We start from the raw sequence: 12,512 nt of genomic DNA, 5'->3' as shown, positions 1-12,512 counted from the left end.
TACACATATATATATGAAACTAGAAATGGAAAATTATTGATAATAACATGTATGATTAAGCTACTATGCAGCATCTTCTGGATGGGAAATTACATTTTGTATGCTGTGCAATGCTCAGTGAATGAATGTAAATTAATTCATTAAAAAAAGAAATAAAAAAAGAGAAAAAAAAGAAAGAAGGGAGAGAAAAATACACTATCTTATCTACAGAGAAAAAGCACTTGTGAGCACAGCAAATTTCTCATCAGAAACCATGGAAATGGAAGTAGTATGATGTTTCTCTAGTGCTAAAAGAGAATCCCATATTCAGTGAAAATATCCTTCAAGAATGAAAGGACTATAAAGATAGTGTCAGAAGGAAAAAAAAAACTAAGAACATTTGTTTTTAGCAGACTTACCCTAAAATAATGGCTAAGGGAAATAGGCAAGTTTTGCAAATAATAGGAAATTATTAAAAAATTAAAAGACTCTTGGGACATCAGGAAGGAAGAAAGAATAACAGAAGGAATAAAAATACAGGTAAATACAATAGAATGTCCTCTTCTTGAGTTTTCTAAATTGTGTTTGAAGCAAAATTAAATATTTAAGATAATAATTAATTATAAATAGAGCATTAAGGGACATAAAAGGAGGAAAGGTTTCTAAACTTTACATAAACTATAATAAAATGTTGCAATCAGACTGTGGTGATTACACATAATGTAATATCTAGAGTTACCACTAAAAATGTGTATGCAAGGAGATACTCTGAAAACACTATAGTTAAGTCAAAAGAGAATTCTAAAACTGTTCAAGTAATCTATTGGAAGGCTGAGGGAAATGAAAACCAGACGGAACAAACAGAATATAATTATGACCAGCCTTCATGGTAAGTGGAAATGAGAACTTTTAAAAATTAAAACCATGGGGGCCAGCAGGTGGTATAGTGGTTAAGGGGCTGGACTCCCACATGATCAACCATGGTTCGAATCCCAGACCTGGTGGCTTGAAAATCACACTGGACCTGTTTGCAAGTATGCCCAAAATCCCAGGAAGAGAATGAAGGAGAGGGAATTGCAGTGTGGCCGATCCTCCAAGGGTGATTTCTCACTTTCCCTCTCACTAATTGTTTAGCTTTGATGAGTGGATGCAACCTCTGGGAAAAAAACCTTTAAAAAAAATTTTTTTTAAAGGTTTTTTTCCCAGAGGTTGCATCCACTCATCAAAGCTAAACAGTTAGTGAGAGGGAAAGTGAGAAATCACCCCCCAGGGGGGATGGTCACACCGCAATTCCTTCTCCTCCATTCTCCTCTCGGAATCTTGGGCATGCATGCACACGCGCCCGGCGTGAGTTTTAAGCCACCGGGGCCGGGACGCGAACCGCGGTCGACTACGTGTGGGAGTCCAGCGACATAGGCATTACGCTAACTGCTGGTTCCCTAAAATTTTTTTTTAATGTACCAAATAATGGTGATTCACGGGTTGTTTGAGGAAGCTTCCCAAGAAAACAAGAGGAGTCTTCAAAAAGTTTATAGAAAATTTGTGAAATTATGAAAAAGTAATGCAAAAATTTTTTAAAAATACGCCAGAATAAACTCATATTTTATTGGGTCATTGGAAAACTGATGATGTATTTTTGCACCAAAAAATATGTCATGACTTTTACAATGATCCAATAATTCCATTTTTCCATGAACTTTTAGAAGACCCTTGCATATTTTGTGTTAGAGATTGGACTTCCTACCTTATCTAAAATCAGAATAAAGAAACAGCACAAAAGAATGAACAGATTCTGCTTCACTTGTAAAATGTATATAAGTAATGACATTTCAAAAAATCAGATCTTGGGACCAGCAGTCAGTGTAATGGCTATGTCGCTGGACTTCCATGTAGTCGATCGCAGTTTGAGTCCTGGACCCATTGACTTAGATGAGGCCACCAGGAAAGGCTTGTAAAGTCTGCTTTATATTTGAACTGTTCCCTGCAGGAGAAATAGGAATGTTGCCAGGTAACAAAGGAGTTTCAAAAAGGAGAAACAGCATTTCACAGGAAAGAAATGTATGAGGAAAAAACACAGAAACAAACATAAGAGAATATTTCAGAATTAGTAAAAAAAAAAAAGTCTGAGAACCCATATTGTTGTCACTAAGCTCAAATGCCATATTACTGATTTTGCTATTCACTCATAATTTGTTAAATGCTCTCTTCCTTTAAAATATGCAGGGGCTGGCAAGTGGCATGGTGGTTAAGGGCGCTGGACTCCCACATGGCTGACCATGGTTCAAGTCTTGGACCTGGTGGCTTGCTTTCTCACTTCCTCTCTCTCTCTCTCTCTCTGATCAAACTGGAAAATAACAATGATAATAATAATAAATGAAGTTAAATAAAATAGTTCTTAAAAAATAAAATAAAATATGCAGAGATAAAAAAAATTAGAGCTGTTCCTTCTTAAACAGGTCAAACAGGCAACATTTTAGAACCCTGTTGCATCATCCTGCTCCCCCCAAGGCTCCCTGTCGTGGTGTTCTCTTCACCCAGTGGTATTGCTCTCAACTCTATGTTGGAAACCAATTTGATCAACTAATCCCTGAGATAAAATTTTATCCCACTATGGATTTAGAAGTGATTCTGCCAGGCACATTTACATTTTAATCCGAGGCCCTTAAAGACCAAAAAGCTAATAAGATCTGATGGCATCTAGCCATACCATGCCCAACAGGACAGTTTGTGGGGAGAGTAATCTCAGTTTCAGGGCTTCCTAGGTCTCTCACAAATCCTGCTACAGAGATTGTCATCTGCACTCTCCAGGGTAAAGCCCATCCTAGCTAACAGAATTCTAAATAGATAAACAAGAAGCAGGATCATGCAGAGGAAAGAACATTAACTTCAACGTTGGAAAACTTAGGTTTGATCCTGGTCACTCATGTAGCCTCTCTGGCCTTAGTGGGCTTATTTGTAAATGGTGACCTCTAGCACCCTTCCAGTACTATGGTGTCAGGATCAGGGAGGGCTGAACTCTATCTTCAGAGTGGGTGAAAACAAACAAGAATGCCGCTTTCTTCAGGAGTACATTCTAAGACAGGAAGTAAGAAGCTATTTTAGCTGTCTTTTTTTTTTTTTTTTTTTAATGAGGTTGGTGGGGGAGAAAGATAGGTTTTATGTTTTGGTTCTTGTTTTGTGAGTCTCACCATCAAAACCCATTGCTCCAGCTGCCCAGTTAGCTAGGATCACAGGCTCATGCCACCATACCCACATTCTGGGTTCAAACCTGAGCCTCCCATGTGGCCCCAGCCTCACACACTGTGGTGCCCTACCACTTGGGTCACTTGCAGCTGGGCCAATTTTATCATTTAATTTTTTTAACTGGACACCTATCTTCCTAAGGGACAAAATACTGTTATGATTGTGTTACAATTATGACTTTCATTTCACTCTCATGGAAATAATTGGTCAAAACTGTTAATACAAATGAAAACTGCAGAGTAAAAAAAAATAGACTAGTGAGTCAAGAAGATGAAAACTTAAAAGTAGTATAAATATCTTCAAAGACTCCCATGTCATTTATATTTATCAATTAAGTTTGGTGCAGTAACAAGTTAAAACCCAAGTAAAATACAGACTGAACAAATTACCTAGGTGAATTAAATAACTAAATAAGATGTCAAGGGAAAATACAATAATTGAATTTTCACACAAAAGCTTAGTATGACAAGAACCAAACTTGGGAGGAGGAGCTTCTGAAATACTGATATTTCCAGAATGTTCGTGCTATGGAATCTTTAGGCTAAAAATGTAGCCTCCCTCCTTCTCCACTCTTACTGTTTGCTACATTCTACTAGCCCTGACAAGCGCCCGAAAAACTCGGTGAAACAGATTTATAACAGCCTTGAATTCTTCAATTTCAGCATTCCAAGAAAGGGCATCAAAATTCTCAGGTCTCAGCACTTAGCATAATGGCTATGTCGCTGAACTCCCATGTAGTTGACTGCGGTTCGAGTCCCGGATCTGGTGGCTTAAACTCACACTGGGCGGGTGTGCGCGAGTGCCCAAGATTCTGAGAGGAGAATGGAGGAGAAGGGATTGCAGCGTGGCCATCCCCCTGGGGAGGTGATTTCTCGCTTTCTGTCTCTCTGTCTCTCTGGCGAGCGCACGCACCCTATAGCCAAAAAAAAAAAAAAAAATCTCTCCAACAACAAAAAATTCTGAGGTCTCATAAACACTTTCAGTGATTCTTATTATGAGAAAATCTTGGAAACATTGGGTTTAATAAAGGAATACCTGCCAAAGTGTTAACACACTAATAGAAAACCTTTCCTAGAGAAAAAAAAAATCATCTAAACCTAATAAAAATTTTTGCTCATGGTTATTGAGCTCTCATTTTGTGCCAAGCACACAATTATCTCTTATTACCTTCATAATATACCTTTGAGATTGTTTTTACTTTATCCATATAATTTTTTAAAAGGAGATTGAATTCTGAGAAATGCCCTGACAAGGTCACTAGGCTAATAAGAAGGATATCCAGGAAAACTAGCTCATGACAGTGCAAATATCCTTTCTACAGCTTCTAGATGACAATGTCCTGGCAGCCTCTGATGAACTTCAGGTCCAACATAGCTTTGAAGTTAAGAGACAAAGCGGGCTTTGAACCCCAGTGGTTGGGCCAACTGAGTCATGCTCCATCATTACTCTCGCCTCAGTTTCTCACCTTGCAAGATTGGGATAATAATAATGCCTCTTTACAAAGTGGTTGTGGACAGGAAAGGAGATGACATCTTTAACAACCAGGCCTCAAGGAGGGCAGGTGGTCGGTACACAAGGACTGCGGAGGGCAAGGTCTCACCTCCCACTTTGCCTTCCCATTCTTCACCCACACCAGAGAGAGGGAAATGCATTTGTGAAATGAGGTGCCTGTTCCTGAGGAACATACCCACCTAAGCCTTTAGATGATTTCTAAGAGGCAAAAGAGGTGTTAAACTAAATATGCTTAGAACGCTTTTGGGAAGCCTTCCCTTCCATTTTTTTTCCCCATATAGTTTTACCTTCAAGAATTTGATCAGCCATTTTAAATGCTTCATCAACATTTCCATATTCTAGTTTCCTTTCTGGTTCGAAGAAGGAGTTGTGCTGTATAGCTTCCTAGAAAGAGAACAGAAAAGTGAGGCAGGCTGGCCAGAGGCCTGGCCTGTGGCAGTGGCCACACCTGGTACATCATGCGAGTCTGGACAGCCATTCTCCTCTTGCCCTGGAATCCCATGCGTTTTCACCATAACCCTGATGAGCTGAGCTAACAACCAGGCCATAGAGAGATTGGAGGAGCAAAGGCAAATGTGCCCATGGAGTTCAAACAAACTGAGAATGCTCAGAAAAATCCTGGCAGGTACCTCAGTGACCCCAGAATGGAACTAATATTTCTCAGGCAGATTATTCGCTTCAATTCACAACTCATTTTATGTAGTAAGGCCACACGACACAGGGGTACAGAGCTTGGGTTACAGACCTACCTAGATAGAGTTATGTCTGTTCCCTCCACGTACAAGCTGTTTAGCTGTGGGCCTGGGACTTCATCTCTCCAGGCCTCATCTGCAAAATGGTAATAAAGGCTGTGCACACAGCTCCAGTGTGGTTGTGGTAAAGACAAAATTTTGGGTTGTTGGGAAAGTCATGAAGCATTTTTGCATAGAAAAACAAGTATGTCATGACTTTCCTGATGACATAATAAAATGCATATAAAGAGCTTCCATAGCATGCAAGTGCTCAATAATGCCAGCTGAAGACACTCCAATGACTGGGGTCATGGTGACTCTGCCTACTGGCCTCTCACTCCTCCTTTAGGGAGATGAACACTTATTTGTACAAGGCAGAAGAGTGCCTGGGACCTGCAGCTAGAATTTGGAGTCCATTACAAGTCCTGCCTGGGCACCACAGATCCTCTTACACACTGGCTCTTATGGCCCTCCTCTGGGCACTCAGGGAAGAGGGACAGGTACAGATAGTCAAGGATGCTACTATGGTAGTTTATGCTGCTTTTCTTATTAGGGTCTTCCTTTCTCCTCTCTCTGAGAATTTACCATGCTGTGATCCACGGATCCACTGGCCAATGTGATATGCCAGCTCCTGCTAGCATTTTCTCCCATGGGGTATTAGGCATCCATTAAATTTCTACCAGGGGACAGTTGGGGATTCGCCTAACTCTGGTTCCCTCTGGCCACTGGTAGCTGTCTGGACCTATCAACACACTCTACGGAGATGCTCTATTGTGATCCTATCATTTCTTCTGTTCTAAAATGGGTTTCTTCGTTTTGTTACTGTGGGGCCCCAGGTTCTTTGACAGAGTGTTTGTTGATTGCTTCTATTGCTGACCAGTTGTGTGACCTTGGATAATCCTGTCTTTCCATTTTCTCATCAAATGGGGATACTAGTCATTTTAACTGTGTGGGATTATTGTAAGCCTTCAGTGAGTTAATGTACAAAACCAAGGTAGGAGCTTGCAGCCATGTACTGAGCTCTGTAAAGGTGTTCCTACGGTCGTGTCGGTGATGATGAAGATGAGTGATTCTGGTGGGGAGCACAATTTATCATTAGCCTCACTCCAAGAGTTTTGATAGATTTTTTTCCATTCAAACTACCAAAAACTCTAAGCATAAGCCAGGTTAGACTTTAGTGATAATGACAGGGATATAGCCGTTTCTGTTCTATTTTGATTGATCACATACGTCCTACTGGAATCAACTCCATGCTGTTATTATTAATCCAAGACTCAGATATTCCAGGCTGAGTGAACTACAATGTTTTGTAAAATACAATTTTTAAAATTTTAATCTTTTCCAACTTGCTTGCTTCTTTTTCTCTGAATAAATGTGAGCCAATTTCCTGGAGATATCTTGGAAATATTCTTGAAAAGTAATAAAAGAGCTTTAATGTTTAGGGAACTGGACATACTGTTGTGGTATAAACTGGATTAAATACACTCTGATCCAGCTGATGACCTTGGAGAGATTATACTCTGGTTAGAATAGAACTCTTTTCCAGAATGCCAACCTTTGGTGGTTGAGGCTGGTGCTTTCTGGCAGACGTTTGGAGATCTGCTGGTTGGAGCTGGGGAAGGCAAGGAGGAAATGGTACTTGTTTTTTCATTTGGACTTTTATTGGGCTGGAGGGTGAGAGGAGAGAAGGGTGGACTCTGGACACTGGTATTTGACAGAGAATTATAAACATCATTTTGATGAATTATTATGTAAATAATTTCTTAATCAAAAGTAATTTTAACTCTAAAATTTGGGGAAGAAATATATGAAATAAGCAAGAATAGCAGGCAAAATATGAATGAAAGGGGTCTGAGAAGGAAACAAAATGGATATATTCAAAACTAGCCAGAGAAACTTGAGAGGCCTACTCACACTTAAGACTCCAATTAATCTTTTTGACATGATTTTAATTTTAAAACACCAAAGAAAGTTTTCCGGAATGAACTCTGTGTTCCCAGCCTACAGCAGCATGGCAGGAAGCACACCCAAGGCCAAGTTCTCCCGGACACTAATCCTGGCCAACTCAATTCCTCCTATTCTGCTTCGGGCCATGTTAGTCACCTGGAGAACAACTTACTCCTTGTTGTGAAGATAATATTGCATTCCCAGGGTACAAGGAGTCCGTTTGTGCTGAAGCTAATCTACTTGTGCGCCTTCCCCAACTTTCATTCTTTGTTAGTCAGTCAATTATATGAACCAATGGAATGTTTGCACAACACCTTATCAGTTCATGGAGAGGAGTCTTATAACCTTTATAAATTTCCAATTTCTTTCTAAAAATTAGGATAGACAATGCAATTCTCCAATTTATTTAAGTTGCCAAACTACCTGCAGGTATCCTATGATTGATTTCCCATACTCGTCTAAGATATGTATTAAAGAATCTAAAAGTAGTGTCTCTGATATTGCTTCATAGAACATCTTGCAGGTCCTTAGTGTACCTTCAAGGGGGTGGGTGAGGCTGATCACAGTTATAGAGTAGCTCTGCTGTCCTAGACACTGTTGCTTTCCCATCCAGCATTCCCCTCCCCTCCCTCCTCCCAAACAGCTCAGACACCCACTTAGGTCCCCTTTACTTTCCTCTATAGCCCATGAACTTCAAAGAAATCTGACCCCACCTCCTACTCCTAGCAGTAACCAACAACGCTTCCATTCCTCTGGCCACTTATAAATTCAGAGATGGACACCTAAGTGACATAATTAGGCTGGATCTCAGGACTCTTGCTTAGAATGCTGGGATGACAGTATCCCTCTAGCTTCTTAGCATACACAAAGAACCTTGCCTGAGTTATCTTGGCTATCAGCTGAACTGGCCATGAAGCCTGTACTGTGGGCAGGAGTGAGACGTAGGAAGAAACCAGGCCCTGAGGGAAACTGCTAACACTAGTGCGGTTTGGCAGCCACTTTGAGTCGAGTTTCCAGTTATCGTACTCAAAGCATTTTAACCAATGCACCACTGATAACTGCTCTTCCAGCGCCTGAGCTGGCACCACCATCCAACTCATTACCTCAATTGTTAGGATCAATGGCTCCAAGTCTTTGTAGACAATCTTCACTCGCATGGCAGCTCTCTTTGCCTGAACTTCAGAGTCGGCAATCACGGCACAGACAAGATGACCCACGCAAAATACCTACAACACAGAGGCCTTTGTGGTCAAGAGGGCAGACACTGGGTCCTCTCCTTTTGTTGGCTGCCTTCTTCCCTGCTAGTGTAGGGCTCAACACACACAGTAAACGACCCCCTCCTTTCTGTCTGCAATTGACCTGCTGACCTCAGGCATGGGGGTGGGGGGGGGAAGCTCAGATCATTGTTCTGTCTCATTGGCAGTAATGGCTGCTGAAGGGCTGAGTGATTCCATCTCAAGTACAGCAGGCTCGGGCTCCAGGTCAAGTCAGTGGGGCTGCCTGAGACCAGCTGCCTAGAGAGCCTTTGCCATAGTTTGACTATGGGCCATTTCGAGAGAGAGGCAGCTGCTGTCTCCATGGACAGGGAGGGCCTGGAAGTCATAGCTCATCTCAATGGGAGAGAGAAAGGAGGTGACCTGGGACAACACAGCATTCCTGGTGAGCAAGGCTCTGCCCACAACCATGTAGGAACACAGGCTTTTCAGGAAGAAATGTGAGATGTACTAATCAAGACACATCAAGCACAGAGCATCCCCTCCCCCGAGGGCTGGCAGCCAGCACTGCTTCCCCATCAGGTGGACTCAGTGGACTAAGGAGCTCACACAGGGACCAAGGCAGAAAGTTAACTGGGGGAAAAAACTGGGACTCAAGGGTAAAACAGTCTATCCCAGAAGAAGTACCATAATTATTGAGCTTTCTCTCCCACATTATGCCATGATTCACAATTCAAATCTGATCACTCAAAGTCTACTGGCTGGCTGTAGTTCGAGTCCTGGACCTGGCAGCCTGAAAATCACCCCAGGTACATGTGGACACATGCCCAAAATCCCAGGAGGAGAATGAAAAAGGGATTGTGGAGTGGTCATCTCCCGAGGAGGATTCCTCACTTTCCCTCTCACTGTCTCTTTTTGGTGAGTGTATGTGCCCTATGATAAAAAAAAAAAAGAAAGAAAGAAAGACAAAAAACAAACAAACAAACAAAACCACCCTAATTTAGATTATTGTATCTTCTTCACAGTGTGCATACAGAAGAAAATGGTATTTAAAAACGTTAAATTCATGGGACCAGCAGATGACATAATGGTTACATCACTGGACTCCCACATAGTCAACCACAGTTCAAATCCTGTACCTGGCAACCTAAATTCACACCAGGCGCGTGTCCATGTGTGCCCAAAATCCTGAGAGAAGAATGGAAGAGAAGGAATTCCGGGTGGCCATCCCCCTGGGGGGCGATTTTTCACTTTCTGTCTCTCTGGCAAGCACACATGTCTTATAGCAAAAATCTCTCTGAAAAACAAACAAGCAAACAAAAACTGTTCAATCCAGCACACATGCATAAAGCGTGTCTGTCCAGTATGGGTGCTGGGGTTGGAGAGGTAAATGACAAGAACGGGAGGCAATACACCGATAATCGTTGAGGCTGGATGATGGGCTATGGGCTCCTTGTGCTACTCTATTTTTGTTCATTATTTTTGTTCATTATTTTTGTACATTTACAATTTTTACAATGAAAAGATATTCAAAAGGCATAAAGTACTATAGATGAGTATTTTTAAAAGGAAGTAGACCAAGGAAGGCACTCATTTATAGTGGCTGTGTTTTCTGCTCTCTGACATGGATGCCCATCATCCATCGCCCATCTCAGAGAGCAGAACTATTCCACAGCCAGAAAAGCTGTGCTTGGTTGGTTAACATTGATGCAAAGGCCATCATGCTCCTTGTCCCTGCGGTGTCACATAGCTCTGCCCTGGGAGAGTTTCAGCCTTACTTAGTTCAAACTCTCACTCACCAGGCTTTCTTTTTTATCAACTAAATCTGTCAGGGAGAGACAGAGGTAGGAACTGCTTCAAATTACGTTGCTCCTTGGGGTAAATACTGAACTGCGAAGGCAGGCAGAAAACCTGTGCAACACTATCCTTGCTGGATTTTATAACCTGAGATACGGTAGCCAGACTTTCAATCACATGAAACTCTCAAATGGCAACAATGGTATCCCTGTGAGAAGCAGTGTGTGGAGAACACCTAAATCAGACACTGGCCTCACTCCGAGAATTGTACTGGGTAAGGAAAATGTGAGACACAGAAACAAATAACCTAATTACAAAGTAGAAAGTGCACCAACGGTCCACTTTGTCATCGCCTCTAGACTGTAAGCTATGAGGGCAAGAATGACACATGTATTATTCAACAATGGTGACCATACATAATGGATGCTCCCTGTAAATGTGCCCATAGAACATAGTATGAATGAATGAATGAATTAGAATGAGTTCAGAGAGAGAGGGAGAGGACTTCTGGATTAAGAGACGAGGAAAAACGTCATGGTGGAGCCAGTTGAACTCAAACTTGAACTCTAGACACACCAAGACCAGGGCAATAGGAAGGAACCCTCAGGGGAGGGATTTGCATAAGGGTATCATTATTCTCTCTTCATTTATTCTTTCTACTTGTTAGCAGCATACTGACAGTATACTATCTGTTGAGGGGCAGGGGCAGAGGGCACATGCACTCCCCAGAGAGAGGAAGCATGAGAAAGCAATCCCCTCCTCCCCCAGGAATGGTCACACCACAATCTCTTCTCCTCCATTTCTTCCTCCTTTTGGGATTTTAGGCCTGCTCCCATGTGTGTGGGGTGCATTTCTTAAACAACCAAGTCAGCACCTAAACTATGCCGTCACGTAGGATCCAGTTGCTTTAACCACCAAGCCGCAGCCATACTATCTTACTACTAGAAAACAAAACAACAAATTGTCTTTTCTATAACTAGCTAAGTTCTTTACTGGAAATAAAATAGAAAATGAATATATCTCCATTCAATATTAGAATATAATATTTTAAAATAAGCTTTCAACCCAGACCTGGCAGCTTGCTTTCTCACTTTCCCTTTCTCTCACTATCTCTCTCTGGTCAAGTTAAAAAATAACAATAAATAAAATTAAATACAATAATGCTTTTAAGAAAATAAGCATTCAAAGGATATTGGAATCTTTTATGATATGCCAAATTATGAGGCTTCCTTTAAGAAAATGAAGTGCTATTAGCTAAGAAAGTTATTTTCCAAACAAAAAAACTAGCTAAGTTCTTTACTGGAAATAAAATAGAAAATGAATATATCTTCATTCAATATTAGAATATAATATTTTAAAATAAGCTTTCAACCCAGACCTGGCAGCCTGCTTTCTCACTTTCCCTTTCTCTCACTATCTCTCTCTGGTCAAGTTAAAAAATAACAATAAATAAAATTAAATACAATAATGCTTTTAAGAAAATAAGCATTCAAAGGATATTGGAATCTTTTATGATATGCCAAATTAGAGGCTTCCTTTAAGAAAATGAAGTGCTATTAGCTAAGAAAGTTATTTTCCAAACAAAAAGCAAAATGGCTGTACCTTATCTGTTGCCAGAAATTGTTCAGGTATGGTTAAAAGGCAGAAGGAGTTTGCATCGCCAAGATGTTCTGCAGTCACGACATCCACCACGCCTGGCAGGCTGAGAGCTTCTGACAGATCAATAGACCTAGAGGATGACACATACCTCAGAGCAGCCGCAGCCAGACCACCAAGCAGACAGTTCATTTGAGAGTAGGATACGAGAGAAGTAAGCTGTATCAAATAACTGCTCCAATAGTTCTCCGCCAGACAATTAGGGAGAAATGTAACAGTGAAGTTAGTATGCAGAGAGGCACACTGTAGGAAATCCTGTATTTTTTTTCTTTAAATTTATTTTTTTACATTAATTCACTATACATCATTAAAGCATACAAAATGAATTTTCCATCCAAAATACACTGTATATTGGCTCAGTCAAGCACATCAACATACGTGTTATCAACAAATAATTTTCCATTTCTTATGTCTTATATACTTTGCGCTTTTT

The 12,512-nt window shown here is 40.9% G+C and overlaps 1 protein-coding gene across 1 annotated transcript in view; it reads right to left on the bottom strand.

The window, feature by feature from the left end:
* The window catches only part of LOC102482260 (aldehyde oxidase), a 101,498-nt gene that overhangs the window by 41,871 nt on the left and 47,115 nt on the right, over positions 1-12,512 (bottom strand). Inside the window, exons 18-20 of the mRNA XM_006152995.3 lie at positions 12,026-12,152; positions 8,516-8,638; positions 5,022-5,118 (exon numbers count right to left, since the gene is read on the bottom strand). Of these exons, the coding sequence (XP_006153057.1) occupies positions 5,022-5,118; positions 8,516-8,638; positions 12,026-12,152 (347 nt within the window). The remainder of the gene's footprint in view (positions 1-5,021; positions 5,119-8,515; positions 8,639-12,025; positions 12,153-12,512) is intronic.

Source organism: Tupaia chinensis, unplaced genomic scaffold (genome assembly GCF_000334495.1).
Source record: "Tupaia chinensis unplaced genomic scaffold, TupChi_1.0 Scaffold000361_2, whole genome shotgun sequence".
Lineage (NCBI taxonomy): Eukaryota > Metazoa > Chordata > Mammalia > Scandentia > Tupaiidae > Tupaia > Tupaia belangeri.
Note: the sequence above shows the minus strand (reverse complement) of the source record. Positions and strands in the feature narration are given on the sequence as shown.